Genomic DNA, 18022 nt, shown 5'->3' on the forward strand with positions numbered 1-18022 from the left:
GGGGAAGATTTAGACTAGACATTAGGAGGAAATTCTTCACAATGAGGATGGTGAGGCACTGGCACAGGTTGCCCAGGGAAGCTGTGGCTGCCCCATCCCTGGAAATGTTTAGGGCCAGGTTGGATGGGGCCTTGGGCAGCCTGGTCTAGTGGGAGGTGTCCCTGCCCATAGCAGGGGGGTTGGAGCTGAGTGATGTTTAAGGTCCCTTCCAATTAAAAATCATTCTATGATTCCACTTTTCCCTTGTTTAGGAAACTTTAGACAGTGAGTTGTGTTTCCAGGAAGCAGAGTGCCTTGTTCAGAGCTGCAGCTCCTATTCCTGAGGCACAAACGAGGCGTTGCAGCACGGGGCAGCAGCCTGCAGCAATCACCCTGTCCTGGCCCAGGAAAAACACCCACACTAAGTGGCAGTGTTGGAACAAGCTGGATTGCAGCTGTAATTCTCAGCTCAGGAAGGACATGGATCTGTTAGAGCAAGTCCAGAGGACAACTACGAAGATGATCAGAAGGCTGGAGAACCTCCTATATGAGACCAGGCTGAGAAAGTTTGGCTTAATCAGCCTGGACAAGAGAAGGCTCCACGGAGACCTTCTAGCAGCCTTCCAGTACTGAAAAAGGAGCCTACAGGAAAGCTGGGGATGAGCTCTTTGTCAGGGAGTGCAGAGATAGGACAAGGGGGTAACAATTTTAAGCTGAAAGAGGGGAGATTTAGATTGGATATTGGGAAGAAATTTTTTCCTGTTGAAGGTGAAATTCAACACCTGTTGAAGGTGGTGAGGCACTGGAACAGGATGTCCAGAGAAGCTGTGGATGTCCCATCCCTGGAGGTGTTCAAAGCCAGGTTGGGTGATGTTTTGAGCAGCCTGATCTGGTGGAAGATGTCCCTGACCACAGCAGGAACAGATGATGGAACTAGATGATCTTTAAGGTCTCTCCCAACTGAAACTATTCTATGATTCTATAATGAACTAGAACAACAGCCCAGCTCTACAAAGGGAACTGGCGTTTCGTTGACACACCACAGGCAACAAGTGCAATAACCCAAAACCAGAATGAGAGTACAGGAGAGAAATGAGACAGAGCATGAAAAAAACAGGCATCAAGGTAAATCTGGTCCTGCAAATGCTCCCTATCTTTCTAAACAATAAAATAAGCCAATTTATTGGAAGTCAACCCCATCCTATTACAGCTTCTCCCTGTTAACAACTTAGAGAACTGCTGGTTTTAGAAAGATAAGTATTAAATCCGAGGCTAAGCTTGGTTTGGACATACCCACTGGCGGTCAGGAGAGATGTGGATGTATATAACTAACCCTGAGAGTGGAACATTTTAAAGACATTTTCTCTTCCTGTGAATTCCATCATAGTAGTTGAGATCCATCAAGTGCTGCTGCTACAAGTATTTTCTCTGAGGTGCTTGTATTCCTTCATTATCTCTTTTCCTGAATGAGCTTTTTGGCCTACAAACAGAAAATTTCCCCTCCCCTTTTCCAGAATAAGCCCTTACAGGAATGCATGGCATTTATGAAGTTGGCGTCTAACTTAGTTGGCCTTTGCTAAGGTTTGTCCATAATTAACACAGAGAGAGGGGTTCCTTCACGTGTCAATGGAAAGTGCTCTAAGTTTTAGCTCATTAATCTTCATCTAGTGGGGTCGCCCTTGCTTCACTGAATGCAAGAATTTAAAGCAATGATGAGCAACAGTTTGCCTGATGAGCAGGCAAACACAGACTGATACCTAATGTAAGCAATAAAAAAAACTTTCTTAGAGACTAAATCCAATCTGTAAACATTTTTTAGAGACTAGATACGTGATTCTCTCATCTTCCTTCACTGAAGCAAAACAACGGGATTGTATGGACCAAAATACACACACACCAATCAGTCCTATTGGTCAGTCTTACTATGGAATAAGCAGGGTCATTTTGCCAGTGTGGTTTCTCCAGGAGATTTTTACCTTTTTTAGAAAGTTGTTCAGAACTCTGGGCAAATTAACCTGTTTTATTTTTCTGCAATTTTACTATTAGCCTTCCCAACTCCCAGCCCAATTATTTCCCTGCCATAGAAACCAGAGGTGAACGCATGAGTCCCTGTGATGTGATCCTTGATACTGGAGAGTGGTAAGGGCAGCATGGTCTGTTCTCCCTTGAAGTTAATGTAGGCTCAAGTTATCCAGCTTGTTTTGTGTTGGAGGTTTTCTGCTCCCACAGCAGAGTTAGCAGAGGGAACAAAAACCCATACCTTGGGTGCTCCATCCTGTAGTAAGTTTGAATGTAATATTTGCACAAGGATGGCAAAGTTGAAACTAGACTGTCTAGAGTGTGGGCGTGGTAGCAGTTCCAGCAGAAGTGTATCACGAAGCTCCAGACAGTGAAGTCTTAAAACACTGAAGTTGGACATGGGTCAAAGCCCTAGTATGTGCTGGGTCAAACCATTCTTTAAACCATCTGTTTTGTCCTAATCTGCAACTGGTAGGTAGGAGAGAGCTGCCAAAGGTCTTCATGATGTTTTAAGGGAGCTTAAAATGAGCAGTGTTGGCTAGCAGCCAATATAACTTTCTGAGTTGTCATTCTCCTTGTCTATTCCATTACAAAGTTCCCATAGGATAATACTTATTTTTGCTAACTGGCTGCCAAATACTTTGCCAGGCTACAGCTAATATTAACAATCTCAAGTGAATCACACAGTTGAACAGCCACAGGAAACTGTGTGCAAGTCCTGCAATAAAGCCATTTGGCTATTTTATTTTATTCTACAAATAAAGACAACTGTCCATCATTAAATGGAAAAAATAATAGTTTGAGTTGTATATAGCATGAAACAGTAGTTGCCTTCACAAAAACATTTCTAGTTCATTAGTTTATTACAAAATATCCACTCACAAAAAAAGCACAAGCACAATCTTCATACTTGTGAAATGAGTTGATATTTCATATACAAAATAATTTCCACATAATTCCATATAATTTTATTTTATATAGAAATAGGTCATTATTACAACAGCTGTACAATACACTACTTTTTATTTAATAATTACATAAAATCTTTCTTAGAAACATATCAACAGAAAACATACAAAAAAAGCGAAAAGTGCATTTTTTTCCCCCCAAAGGAAAATTCAATCCTAAATGTTATAATGAAAGAGATATGTAATAGTCTGCAGCATCCCAAGTCAGTGGGCCAAAACACAGTGCATATTTCACAGAGACTTAACAGTGGGTGAGTTTAGTTTGAAGAAGAATCCACGTTGTACTATTGGAGAGTTGCATGATTGTGCTTACAATTTGAGTTCTTTGCAATCACAATTCACATAGAAAACAGTCCAGTGTGGGTTGTGAGCTTGTTTTTTTTTTGTTTCTAGTTATGAAGAACAGTTAGGGTAAGCTGCATAATACTTTTCAGATTCTAAATCAAAGTTTATGAGCTGTAGACCATCTTCACGAATGACTGGGCTTTCTCCTCCATTGGATGTGCTAATTTGGCCACAAGAATAAGGAAACAAACTTCTCTTTACAGAAAGTGCCTAGGTTTTGTCCTCTGTGCAGTTGTGCAAAATAATAACAATAATCATAATAAAAATAATCTCTTGTTCTCTCCGCAATAGACCTTTGACGCAGTGCTTTTCATACACAAAAGAAAAACTGAAACAGTGAAGGCCAAGTACCTCATAAGTCTGTCAACAGTCTTTTGGAATTGCCAGATAGCTTTCAGAGTGACACGCCAAGACTGAATGCTTCCTCCCGTACACCCACTGATGATGGAGGCTGCACAGGATAGTGTTCCTTTTTATTTTGCTCTGTCAGTACGTGCTGTGCTAACAAGACAGTGCAAACTGAATCCAGCATGCCGTAAATGCACTGTCTGTGGCAGTCTGCACTCTGTGGTGTACTTCTGTCATAGAGCTTTGAAAGAAATGCTTGTGCAAAAGCCAAAACAGTAAGTACGAAGTCATTCTCTTCTGCCCCATGTGCCCATTGGTTAAAGCTAATTGTGCATTGATTGTGCTGGTGGGACTCTATCGCAGTGTCTGTGGTAAATTTGATGATTCTGATAAGCTATTGCTTCTTCTTGATGTTAGTTGCTGCTGCTGCTGCTGCTGCGGCGGCTGATGATACCCCATATTTCCTTGCTGTGGCGAGTAAGATGGCAGGAGCAAAGAATCGGGTTGCTCATTGCGCAAAGAACTTGATGTTTGCACCTACAGATAAAATAAAATTCATTGTGGTGTTCGATTCTTTCACATGTTAAAGCTCTTTGTCCTCAATGTAGAGGTGCTTAAAAATACTACTAGTTTGCTGGCTTTTATTTCTGGGGTTGTTCGGCATGGGGTTAGCTTACCTAACTTTAGAAGAAATGGACATAATTTGCAATGAACAACATTGCAATTAGCTATTGAGAAAGGTTTTGTAATAGGAATGCACTGTCTAGGATTTGTGGATTGAAAAGGGTGGGCGAACATGTCAAAAATGACACAGATGGATGATAGAAATTAAGAAGAAATGAAGCAGAAATAAAACAGGAGATCCTAGTGTAGCTCATGCTGTCCCTTCCTGCCCGCTCTTTTTGTGAATTTACAGTAGGCTGTGAGCTTGCAGTGGTGAAGTCGATGTGAATTTTGCAGATATTTTTATTTGGAACAGCATCTGCGATAGTTTTTTTCATTGTCTCAGCTAAGATAAGGATTTCATTGCAATAACAAGAATTTAATAATTTGAGGTCGATGATATGTGATCAGGTTTTATAAACTGAGTTCAGCTCCTTTTAATTAATACCAAAATGCCTCATTTCTCCCCTTCCCCATTACTTTACTAGGTGTTGAATTAGGTAAAAAAGTAAGTATTTTTACATCTTCAAATCACCTGGTTCTTCCAGGAAATGTGCTCCAGTTTATCTTCTTTGCCTTGTGGAGGTGAGGAAATATGTTAATTTACTAAGGGGTAAAATAATTCAGGGTCTAGAGCACAAGTCTTATGAGGAGCAGCCAAGGGAACTAGGGTTGTTTAGCCTGGAGAAAAGGAGGGGAGACCTAATGGACCTCTACAACTACCTGTAAGGAGGTTGTAGCATGGTGGGTATTGGTCTCTTCTCCCAAGTAACAACCAATAGGATGAGAAGGAATGGCCTCAAGTTACACCAGAGGAGGTTTAGATTGGATATTAGGAAAAAGTACTTTACGGAAAAGGTAGTCAAACACTGGAAGGGGCTGCAGGAAAGTGGTTGAGTCACCATCCCAGAAGGTATTTAAAAGATGTGTAGATGTGGTGCTTACGGACATAGTTTTGTGGTGAACTTGGCAGTATTAGGTTTACAGTTGGACTCCATGATCTTATAGTTTTTTTCCAACCTAAATAATTCTGTGATTCTATGATTCTAAGGGATCTAGATAGCTCATCCAGATCTCATTTTATGCCGATGCTGGTAATTAAAAATCATTTTTTGACTTGTAAATTAAGCAAATTGTATACTGAATAAAGAGTATAGAATAAATCCTAAGGCAGCAATTTTCTTCATCTAGAAATACACTTTAAATATATCCAGGATAATCTGATTATGTTTCCAATATACAGAATTAGTAATTTCCTTTGAAGTATTCCGACTGTTCTCACTGCTCCCTTGGTATACTGGAAGGGTACAGGACACTGTATCAGTGTCTTGCACACTGCACTATCTCTAAAATGTCTCCCACTGAAACCTGACGCCCAGTTTGCACAGCCTGTTCGCTTTATTACTCTGTGTGTACATTTTATACATTGTCCTCTTTGTCCTACCTTACCTGCAGGTAGCGTTGTTGCTGGAGTTGCATAGGTGGCAGAGAGGATGGCTGGGAAGGAGGTGTAGTGGTGAACCCTTGGTTTAACACTGCTTGTCCCATCAGTACGATTGGAGAGCTGCTGCTGGAAGTCTGGACTTCCAAACTTTGAAACATTTGTTGAGAGTATCTGTGGAAGAAAGAAGTAAAACAATCAAGAACAAACTGTTGGAAACAAAGGTTTTCCTCTAGGATAGGGGTAGGAGGCCCTAGTCTTCATAAGTAATTCCTAGGAAAAGATCCCAGTGCACAGTACCAGCTAATAGGAATGACAGCACTGTCGGCAGCAGGAAAAAAAACCTTACTCTGTGCATGAGCTGGACTTGGAGGACAGCATACATTTCACCTCAAAATCCAGACCACATTCTAGATTAATAAAGATTCTGGTCTATGCATGTCTTCTCTTCAGCTACAGCATTCACATCTCTGTCTCCTTAAACAAAATGGCCTCCAATTCTGTGTCAATATATTGAGCTCTGAATTGCAGCGGCAGCCAAGTAAATACTCCTCCTGTTCTGCTGCCTGTGCTCCCCTGTGACTGCTCATGGGGGTGGTAATCTCTTGCAGAAAAATGGCTAGGGTTGATTGCTTTTCAAGCTGCTCATCTACATATTGCCAAGTACGGTCAGCAGTTCCCATCACTGCATCCCCACTGTAGGAACAAAAGAAGACTCTAGAAGTTCTCTGGAGTGAGGGATGGGCCAGAAACAAAATACTCTGCTCCTCTTTCCAGTCTGCTTTTGCATAGCGGAACTTAAAATATGGGTTGTTTTTTGGAAGGCTGTGGGCAAAACCACAATGGAGCGATTGCCAACCCAGCCTAATTCTGTTTATCCTGTAATGGGTGATGAGATCATGGTGTGGTGTGTGTTCGCTCAACAGCTGTTCAACATTACGGGTTAGTCAGAAATGCTACGGTTTGTGTACTTATGCTAGGATGTGAGCTCCTAAAAAAGGCTCCCATGAGTCAGGAAGTCTACACATACTGGGAAACGCATCTTTGCAAATCAGGCCTCTTTTATTTACATGCTTAAAAGCAGGTCTAAAATGCTGTATCGTTAAAGTTGAAACATTTAACTCAAGATAATCTTAAAGAGCAATAGTTATGTTTAAAAAAGAAGTACTGAATGCCTACATACCTGAGGTAACATACAGAATTATTTTAAAGCAATGATGTGCAAACAGCTGCTTTATTATTTTAGCAGTTTGCAAGTGAGTCCAGTGACGAAAAACAGCTAAGGAAAAAAACAGGCATTCTCCAATCAATATTTTCTGCTTCCTTCATCTGAGTTTTGAGGAGAAAAAACAACTGAGGTAGTTTGTTTAGCAGCTTCTCTGAGCATGCTCGGGTGCAAGGACCTGTGGGTTCTTCCAGTTCTTCTGGTGTAGATCAGGCATTGCTCCACTGGTGTGTCACCAGTGCCTCACTGCCCATCAAGAAGGAGCTTCCTTGGCACCAGTCATTTCAACTGGGCCAGTGCTGACATTCTCTCCCATTTACCTCAGTGGGTCAGAAGTTCCAGCAGTAAAGAAAGTATCATGTGAGGGAGAAAACTTCCCCTAGCTTTGGCTTGTTAAATGCCACTGGCATGTTGTGTTTCTCTCCATCATCCTTCCAGATGTGACCAGGCAGGGCAAGGCTGACCCTAACGCAGGAAGGCAGGCTCAGTAAAGTAACATGCTCCTGATATTTATAGAATCATAGAATCAAAGAATTGTTAAGGTTGGAAAAGACCTCTAAGATCATGAAATCCAACCATCAACACAACACCACTATGCCCACTAAACTGTGTCCCGAAGCGCCACATCTACATGCATTTGAACACCTCTGGGGGTGGTGACTCCACCGCTTTCCTGAGCAGCATGTTCCAGTGCTTCACCACTCTTTCAGTAAAGAAATTTGTCCTGATATCCACTCTCCTCCATCTCTTACTGAAGAAGGCCGTTTGCCCTGAAAAGCAACTTTGATGTTTCATCTTTGAGAAGGCACATACTTAGCCTGGGATCCCACCATGCTGAGGTCCGAAGGGTGTCTTGCGTTACAGGACCCAGGCATCATGGGCTGAATGGGCTGGCTGAGCAACAGTCTGGCACAAGGGGAAAGAAGGAAAGAAAAGGTCATATTTCTGCAATGGAAGTACCACATGAATACCACATTTGGAAATCTGAAACAGGATGCTTTCCTAGGCACGGCACACAGCTGAACATTAGGAGCTCAAACCTCAAGTCCCGGCTGCATCAGGCGCATCCTGTGTGCTGCGAGGTGATACTTTGGGGCAGCACGTTCCCTCTCTGGTGATGTGGGTGCCTTGCTGGGAGGTTGGGTGCTAAGGTTTTGGGGGATTCAAATTCCTTTTGCCCCTGCTGGTGAGCATGGCATTGCAATTGAGCTCTCCAGGTATGGGACTGTCATTTTTTTTTGGTTCACACGTCTAGTCGGATCATAGACTCATAGAATTACTAGGTTGGAAAAGACCTCTTGGATTATCAAGTCCAACCATTCCTATCTGCCACTAAACCATGTCCCTGAGCACCTCGTCCACCCGTCTTCTAAATACCACCAAGGATGGTGACTCAGCCACCTCCCTGGGCAGCCTCTGCCAGTGTTCAATGACCCTTTCTGTGAAAATTTTTTTCCTGATATCCAGTCTGAACCTCCCCTGGTGCAACTTGAGGCCATCCCCCCTTGTCCTGTCCCCTGTCACCTGGGAGAAGAGCTCCAGCTCCCTCCTCTCTACAACCTCCTTTCAGGTAGTTGTAGAGAGAAATAAGGTCTCCACTCAGCCTCCTCTTCTCCAGGCTAAACAACCCCAGCTCTCTCAGCCGCTCCTCATAAGACTTGTTCTCCAGCCCCCTCACCAGCTTTGTTGCTCTTCTCTAGACACACTCCAGAGCCTCAACATCCTTCTTGTAGCGAGAGGCCCAGAACTGAACACAGTATTCAAGGTGCGGTCTCACCAGTGCCGAGTACAGAGGCAGAATAACCTCCCTGGACCTGCTGGTCACGCTGTTTCTGATACAAGCCAAGATGCCATTGGCCTTCTTGGCCACCTGGGCACACTGCTGGCTCATGTTCAGTCGGCTGTCAACCAACACCCCAGGTCCTTCTCCTCCAGGCAGCTCTCCAGCCACTCTTCCCCCAGTCTGTAGCGCTGCATAGGGTTGTTGTGCCCCAAGTGCAGGACCCGGCATTTGGCCTTGTTAAACCTCATGCCATTGGTCTCGGCCCAGCAGTACAGCCTGTTCAGATCCCTTTGCAGAGCCTCCCTACCCTCCAGCAGATCCACGCTTCCTCCCAGCTTAGTGTCATCCGCAAACTTGCTAAGGGTGCACTCAATGCCTTCATCCAGGTCATTGACAAAGACATTGAACAGGACTGGACCCAGTACCGAGCCCTGGGGTACCCCACTTGTAACTGGCCTCCAGCTGGAGTTAACTCCATTGACCACCACTCTCTGGGCCAGGCCATCCAGCCAGTTTTCCACTCAGGAGAGCGTGCGCCTGTCCAGGCCAGAGGCAGTTTCCTAAGCAGAATAGTGTGAGAAACTGTGTCAAAGGATGCCAAGGTCCTCGCCGCTCCTCCACCCCCCGCCTAGGCGAGGCTGATCCAGGGAAGGCAGAGCAGCACATCCCCCCCCCCGGGCCCCTACCTGAGCTGCTGGTCGTGGCTGCAGCCGGCGGCGGGGCCGGCAGGGGGCGCCGCGGAGCCGCCCGCGGGGGCTGCGGCGAATGGCGGGGATCTGCGAGAGGGGCGGCTGCTGCCCGCGGGGAGCTGCGGAGTCTTCGGACCCTGCAGGGGAGAGGAGAGCGAGAGGACAGTCCAGCGCGGCCGGGAAGGCTGCGGGGGGAAAGACGAGAGACGCAGAGCGGGGCAGAGCTCCGTCAGTACAGAGTAACAGCATCGCAGAATCACAGAATCCCTTAGAATCATAGAATCATAGGATAGTTTGGGCTGGAAGGGAACTTAAAGATCATCCAGTTCCAACCCCCCTGCCATGGGCAGGGACACCTCCCACTAGATCAGGCTGCCCAAGGCCCCATCCAACCTGGCCCTAAACATTTCCAGGGATGGGGCAACCACAGCTTCCCTGGGCAACCTGTGCCAGTGCCTCACCACTCTCATAGTGAATAAATTCTTCCTTATGTCTAGTCTAAATCTGTCCCTCTACAGTTTATGCCTATTCCCCCTTGTCCTATTACTAGAAGCCTTTGTAAAAAGCCCCTCTCCAGCTTTCTTGTAGCCCCTTCAGGCACTGGAAGGTCGCTATAAGATCTCCCCAGGCCTTTCTCTTCTCCAAGCTGAACAAGCCCAACTTTCTCAGCCTGTCCTCATATGGAAGGTGCCCTCTGATCATCCTTATAGCCCTCCTCTGGACCTGTTCCAACAGTTCTATATCCTTCTTATGTTGAGGATTTCAGAACTGGACACAATACTCCAGATGAGGTCTCACAAGAGCAGAACAGAGGGGCAGGATCCCCTCCCTCGCCCTGCTGGCCATACTTCTTTTGATGCAGCTTAGGATACAGTTTGCTTTCTGGGCTGCGAGTGCACATTTCCAGCTCATGTCAAGGTTCTGATCAATCAGCTCCCCCAAGTCCTTCTCTGCAGGGCTGCTCTCAATCCCATCATCCCCCATCCTATATTGAAACTGTGTATTGCTTTGACTCAGGTGTAGGACCTTGCACTTAGTCTGGGAAAGGCCTTCAAAACCGTTAATATAATTGGCTCCAACTGTAAATGTCACTCTGCCAAGCCCACCCACCCATGTCCCTAAGCACCATCTTTTTTAAGCACCCTCAGGGATGCTGACTCAACCACTGCCCTGGGCAGGCTGCTCCAATGCTTCACCACTCTTTCAGTGAAGAAATCTTTCCGGATATCTAGTCTACGCCTCCCCTGGCACAACTTGAAGACATTTCCTCTGATCCTATCACTTGTTACTTGGGAGAAGAGACCAACACCTGCCCCACCAAGAACCTCCACCCTCCACTACCTGGCAGTGTGGTCACCCAGTTGCTGTCAGGATACAAGAAGTAACAGCATTCCCCTAGCCTGTACCGGCTCTTATACCCACTGCTGCCCCACGCTGTGTTCTGCAGACCCACAAAACCCTCAAGACCAGAGTTCTGTGAAAGCGAAGCAGCCCCAACCCCGCTATCAAGCAGTTGCAGAGACAAACACAACCCCGTGAAGACATAAGCAAAGTTAGGTGTGGTTAGAACTGCTGTGAAAGCCCAGTGATGGGAATAAATCTTATAAGAAGAAAAGTTTTTTTTTCTATTTATAATACGGATAGACTTTTTATTTTAATAGAGTCATTATAATACAGGTATGTAGGAGGTTAAAAGCTACAGCTGAGAGGTCTGAAGATAATGGTACAGCTACATTTGACACGCACTTGAAGGAACAGAAGTAGGAGCTAAGTTTTCTGTGAAGGAGGTACAACAGGTGGGTGGAAGAGCAAACACTGAAAATGCCGAGAAACCAGCAATAAGAAAAAAAAACTACTAGCTTTCACAGGTCTCAGTTACTACTGAGTGAGGCTGAACTTTATTTCCCTGTGCAGGAATCTGTTAGGCTCAGAACCTGGAGGTGTCATACAAATCTCCATGTATTCCAGCTGTGTGCCACCACAGCAGACAGGCTTCGCTGTGTTAGTGGCATCCAGCTGGATTCAAGGAGTGAGCAGGGTTAAGGCTTATTTTGAGAGGTCACTCTGCTGACACCCCTATTGTTGGTTTTCAGTGTGGGCGATCAGGTTTCTTTCAGGATCAGCTGAAGAACAATAAATCATCCACAGCTTTTGCACACCCCCATGCTCAGTTTTAAATCTGAAACAGCTGCTCAAGCAACCCTCATGGCTGAGGACATAAAAAAAGGATTTAAGGTAAAGTAAATACTGTAGGGAGACACTTTATATAGGTTGCTCTTATATAGAAGGAATATATAAGGAAAAGCAAAGGCACACTTATCAGACTGACATGATTTTACTTGCTTGTTTAATAACAGCTCAGAGTCTCCTTTCCATATAAATGGTTCTCTATTCAAAGAAATGATTACCTGGCTTGATATCACGCTTGCTTCTCTCAGTGCTTGCTGGTTTGCTGTCTGCGAAGATACAATTTGCCCTTGAAGTTGAGGACTGGGGGCAAGCTGCTGCTGAGAAATGGCCCCGGATCTCTGCTGTAGCTGTTGTGGCTCTGGCTGCTGAGTATTGCTAAAGCTCAGGGATACCGTTGGCTGCTGTAGGAACATCTGGAAAAGAAGAGGGGAAGGTTTATTTACACAGCACAGCTGTCTTGGATAATGAAGGTGACAGAATTAAATCCAAAGATATATTCTAAAATAAAGTTATCACGTTTCTGGATTCACTGTGCATTTACTGTTAGAGATCACCTGTCTTTCCTACATTAACAGTCCTGCTGTCTCTACTTTCTTGATTTCTTGTTCTGCAAGTGCACTCATTACTTGTGAAATGTGTCCTGAAGGCACAAGTCTTCTCTCTGTGGCAGGCACATAAGAGCAGTTCCCTGTACATTCACCATGTTCTGAGACATTCTGACCAGAGAGAAGAGAGTTACTCCATGTCTTTTCAGTCTTCTCATTTCTCCTTTCAACAATATCAGCCTGCCTTTCAGACAGGGCTGCTTTTGAATTTGTCTCTGGAAATTCAACACCTTCCATACAGTTGGGTTGTCAAATGTTTTTAATGAGGCCACAGTCAGGCCAGAGCTGTCTGTGTTGAATGGCTGTGTCCTTATCATTAAGAAGATGTGTAAACAGACAGTCACTGTCATTTATCTGATTTCCCATCAGGTAGCTGTCACCCAGTGTTCCTCCTAACTGTGCCATGCGTTTGACTCGTGCAAAAGAGCTAGCAGCTCTGTTAGTGTTTCTGTAAACTATATACTCTCCATGCCTGCATTGCTTTCTTCTTTAAAAGTTATAGGGCTTGGGAATTTTTGCTTTTCTAGAGAGGCTATTTCTTTTATTACAGCTGTATAAAGGAAAAAGACATCTTTTAAAACTATGAATTATTAATGCTATGAACTATCTTTGCAATATTTTGAACCTAGCCCCTTGCCACTGAGGACTGTATGGAGGTATGAATCTCGGGCAGTCAAAGCAGTTTTTTAGTCTGATTCTGACTCCACACAACTGCTACACATGTGGAACTCCATTAATTTAAGTGGAGCTACTTAGGTTTTAAATGAAATCAGAATCACAATTATTCTCTTCATTATTCATCCATCAGTTTCATGCCTAGCAGTATGTCTGAGGTACCACCAGTAATTAGTACACCTTTCTGCAGCTTATTGCTATATTAACAACTCCCTAAACTATCATGTCCCCTCTAATTTTTCTTGGAAAAAAACCCATACTTTTCTCCAAAGGACTGGCACAATGCATTGCTTTTCTTTGCATAAGATCTATTGTGTTTGTACTTCCTTATCAAGCTTTTAAACCACAGTTTTTATTTAAATATGATTAATTTTTAATGAATTTCTGTATGCCAATATTTTACTCAGAAAAAAAGGTGCAGACAAAGCTTGTATTAATCAGCTGAGAGAGAGGGGTGCAATTAAGGAAAACGTTAACAGACCTAAAGCAATGGTTTGTTTAAGGTGCTTTAGACTAACCATATCTCAAAGATGTCTGATAGAAATAAATGGGTCAAGAAACAGAGTTGGGGCTGCTTTCAGCAGGTCTGAAACTAGCTCCAAGTGTTTTCTTCCAAAAACACTGCTGAGTTTGGAGTCATTAGATATCAGAAAGACAGATGGTCTTGCAACTTCTGCCAAGTAAATAGGACTTATTATGAATAAATCAAAGACAGGAATTATGAAAATTTGTTTTCTTGTTTGTTTCCTGCATATAGAAGCTAAGCTTTGGACATGTTTGATAAATTAACTCACTTGATTAGCTTTAGCAATGAAAATGATTACCATTGATATAAAATGTGATATAAAACATATGATATAAAATCCAGAACAGGTAAAGCAAGTAGTGTGCTTCAGAAATGTGATGGGTATTGTGAGCCCACTGGTACTGGCCAGATCACCACAAATTAAGACCTATAGGGGGATTATCTTAAGTGTCCTCCTCGTACAAGGTGCACAGTGCTGGAGAAATACTAAATTCATCCAATGCAAAGTCAACATCTATCGATGCGAATGTCAGGCAGGGTGCAAACTTGTGGCAAATGACTTATTCTGCAGGGACCTGCCTTTGTGCATGCCTTACTTCCAGATGAAGGCAGAGGAGCTTATCCTTGAAAGAAAGCAGAGTAACCTATTTTGCAATTACCAGAGTGTGCCACTGGGCAGGAATGTGCACGGTTAATGGTTGGCAGCTAACATACTATAAATTTACAACTGAGTTTATCCCAGTAAACCAATTTTGCTTGTTCATGTGTTTGTACCCTGAGAGAGCTCCAAGTGTTTCACACCTAGAGATCCTCTCTTGCATTATAATGGTCAAAGCCTGAAAAACAAGCTCAGGGCAGGAAGCAATGGTGCTATTTAGCCCATGATCCCATAGAACTAGAAGACTCAAGATGCTTCACCAAAACAAGAGTTAACCCAAGAGAGGATCAATGTGTATAGTCTCTTCTTGTTAGTTAAGCCTAAAAGCAAGGACATGCTTCATATGTACAAAATTTACCACTGTTTTTTTTATACTGTATCTCTTTCGTGATAGCCCTGCCTGATTACTGCTGAAGCACTGAAATATGGCAGCTTTAAATAACAGAAACCCCTTAATAAAGAATGAAATCTTTCCCAGTCTGAGCAAATCTAAGTAGATAAATTAGCAGCCCCCTAACTGCACTGCTGCTAATGACGTCTTGTGGCTGATTTTGCAGACTGGAAGGTCAGTGAAGCATCTTACAAATATTTTTTAATTGGCTAGCTTGTTAACATACACTGCAGAGCAGTGAGGGAAGGGAGGGACCCTCTGACACTGCTGCCCCTCATTCCAAGATAGATGGACCCTACAACTAATGAATGAACTACATTGTCAAGACATCATGAGGAAAATGGCTCTTTGACTTTACCTTTCCTTTGGATAATCAGGGGATTATAGCCTTCTGGCTCATCACTGCAGACACCAAGACTCTGTCTTTACATAAAATACAGAAAGATGAGAAGCACAGCACACTGAGAAGCCAAGATTCACTGACTTCGAAGGCAGCCTGGTTTGCAAATGATGGGTGGCTTTGGATGGTCTCATTTGTAGTTCTTGCAGGCTGCTCAGGCTCAGCCCTTCTGCTTCCTCCCCATCTGCAATTCATTAGCTAGATTGTTCAAATCTGGAGCAGGCACGGCATCCTTCAGACTTCTGAGGTTACTCTTGCTGTTCCTGTCCTTCATACTTTCATTTGTCAGGAAAAGCAGTAACAGGGATTTAACGGGGTTTTGAACACTTTTGTTCATGGCCCACAGCCTCCTGCTAGTTTTGTCTTTCATTGCACAAGGCAGTTGGAAATAGTTTCTAACACAGACTACCATTCTCAACACCTGTCCAGTTGGGAAAGTGTTTCTTGGTGGACTGCTGTACTGCGGTTTTGAAGATCTCTGAAGAAAATGGAAATGGGGCTTAATTCTCCACAGAGCTACCTGTACACTTCTGTGGGGAAGGGGAACCAGTGGGGAAGATATGCTAATAAATCAGTTAATGAGGGAAAAACGGAGAACACTTCCTCCTTTTCAGACAGCCTACGACACTCCCCCATGCTTACAGCTTTTCTATGCGGAATATAAAGAGATCGGGAGTGTGCTTGATAGTAAGGCTTGCCTGTTTGCTACTATGCTTTGTAGCTTTGATAACAGGCACAGATCAATGTCTGCAGACATCCAGCTCCTTGAATGATGAAATCCATAGAGCAAAGCACGTGGCTGAATTTCTGATTTAACAGTTTACTCCTCACTGTTTATAAATCACAAAAGCGCTGCATGCAAAGCATGAGGCTTTCTTTTAAATTGCCCCGGGCCAAATAAGACAAAGCTAATTCCTGGTCTCACTCTACCCCTGCAGTAATTTCTTTGTGGCCTTTTTTTCTTAACCTACAAAAAGTGGGAGAACAAAAAGGCCCTGTCCACAAGTCAGTATGACCACTTGCATCTCATCACCTTCTTTGATTGCTCTGAGGATACTGAAAAGCATTTAAACTACAGATGGTGATCTTCCCCATCCCATGTTTCCCCTTCGGGCAGGTATGAGCTGCCCTTCATTCCCCCTGCCTCTCAGTTCTGCATCTGCAGTAAGCTGGGAAATGGTCAGTACTGACACTAGAGGACTTGTAGCGGTCTGAAAATACTTAGTACAACAGAACTACCCACAGTTTACCCACTGGGTCCCCTCTTCTCTCTGCTTGAGTTCTCCATGGGCATATCTGAGGATCTGCCCCATGTTTCTCAGTTATTAAACCCATCCTAGCACATGTGCGGGACAGCTATATAAAAATAAAATCAGTTTCCTGCATGTCAGGATGTGCTCTGATCTATTTTTGCCTGAATTATGCAAAAAAAAAAAAAAGATGACTGTATGTGACTATTGAAGACTTCACCAGGAGAGAGTAATGGTTTTCACCCAATTAAAAAGAGAGGAAGTGAGAATGTCACGTCTCTTGATATTCATAAGAACAATAATAGCTTTCAGCCCTATGACATGATTCTGAACTGAAGGCTAGTTAATTGCGGGGAGACTTTCCCTTCCCAGTAATCAAAGGCAGTGCAGAACCAATAGAAGAAATGCACTGAAGTTAAACTGGGTCTACCATGTTCTTATATGGTAGCAGGAACAGACAGTCCTGGTTTTGGGACCTGCCACTGCTGTGTTGCCTTGCAGCAGTGCACATGCAGCAACGTACGTGGCAAAGTTTCTAATTTGGCTTCACTGATCCCTTAATTGCCTAAACATACAATCTCAATTTTTTTTTAATACGTGAAACTGCATTTCACAGATGCTGATGATGGGCGAGGGTCTATTTCTGTGGAAGTCGGGAGCAAAATTCTGATGACTTCAGCAGGTGCCAGGTTTTCATCCTGTGCTTAAAAAGTTCTTCGATACATTAGTTTTTGTGACAGAGCCTGTCTTCTAAAAAAATCTTGTTAATACAATAGTCACAGTGGGTGCTCAATGCAACAGTTCTAGCAAGGGTCATTTAACCTGGCATTTATAGTTAAATTATGAGGAATATAGCAGTAATCAACCTGTGTTCAGAAAGCTTCCATAGAAGGGGATGATTTGTCACTTTGTCATTAAGTAAAACCTGCAATGTACGGAACTGCACCTGCTATTATTTCTGAGCTTTGGTAGACATAAGGGTTAGTACAAAGCAGATACTGTACTTGGTGAATTAAAAGAAGGTACTGTACTTAGTGAATTCTATCTCTGTGCAGGAGGTATCAAAGGCAGAAGAAGAGCTGGCTCAGACAGCTTCACCCTAAAGGCTTAAGCTGGTCCAGTGAAGAACAAATTCAGATACCTCCCCCAAGTGTGAACAAATGAACATCAGCAAAGGCTTGGGTTTTTTTTAATGTGATGAGGAAATTGATCTTTTGTGGTCTGTATCCAGACTGGGTAATGTCAGAAAAACAGGGACTGAATGGAAGAGATGCTTGCTGCCTGAAGGAGTGCTGTTGGCTAAGGAAGAGCTGCATGGATGAGATACTGAGCAGAAGTGATGCCAACATGAAGCAAGCAATGACTGAATGAAAGCTAATGAACTGGAGAGACATAATGATTGCCAAGTCTGAACTTGAACACTTTTCTGTTATAGCCAGAAGATTCAGTAGGTGAAATGTTACTGTAAATGATGCAAATTCTCCTCCTCCTCCTAAGGTTGAGATATTTCTTCCTTCTCCCAGAGAGCGCTTGAATCTTTCTCAATGTAGGTTACTCAAGAGGTTTTCAGAGGGCAACATCCTCATTCACGTGACCTGTTTTCCCATATGTCCAGATTTCTTGGACTCTGGAGCTAATTTTAAGTTGCCAACCCTATCAATGGCCACACAAGAGAGGATGCTTCGCTCTGCCCCTCCCAGCAATAACACACCTGTATGCTCGAGTCCTGGACCAGGCAGAGCTGCTCTTGTATCTTCTGGAGCTCCTCCTGCTGCCACCGGATATTGGCCTGCAGGATTCGGGTCCGCTGCTCTAGCTGGTCCTTGATGGTCTGGAACATGCTAAACTGTGCCGAGAACTGAAAAAC

At 43.8% G+C, this 18022-nt stretch overlaps 1 protein-coding gene across 2 annotated transcripts in view; it reads right to left on the minus strand.

Moving 5' to 3' along the window:
* Positions 1–2754: 2754 nt before the first annotated feature.
* The window catches only part of NPAS2 (neuronal PAS domain protein 2), a 115461-nt gene continuing 100193 nt past the window's right edge, over positions 2755–18022 (minus strand). For both annotated transcript variants that reach the window (XM_054084041.1, XM_054084050.1), the window contains 6 exons: positions 17867–18013; positions 11869–12063; positions 9458–9597; positions 7802–7894; positions 5772–5937; positions 2755–4196 (listed from right to left, as the gene is read on the minus strand). In XM_054084041.1, coding sequence (XP_053940016.1) covers positions 4014–4196; positions 5772–5937; positions 7802–7894; positions 9458–9597; positions 11869–12063; positions 17867–18013 — 924 coding nt within the window. In that variant the 3' untranslated portion in view covers positions 2755–4013. The remainder of the gene's footprint in view (positions 4197–5771; positions 5938–7801; positions 7895–9457; positions 9598–11868; positions 12064–17866; positions 18014–18022) is intronic.

The sequence above is a fragment of the Cuculus canorus genome, chromosome 1 (genome assembly GCF_017976375.1).
Source record: "Cuculus canorus isolate bCucCan1 chromosome 1, bCucCan1.pri, whole genome shotgun sequence".
In the NCBI taxonomy this organism is placed as follows: domain Eukaryota; kingdom Metazoa; phylum Chordata; class Aves; order Cuculiformes; family Cuculidae; genus Cuculus; species Cuculus canorus.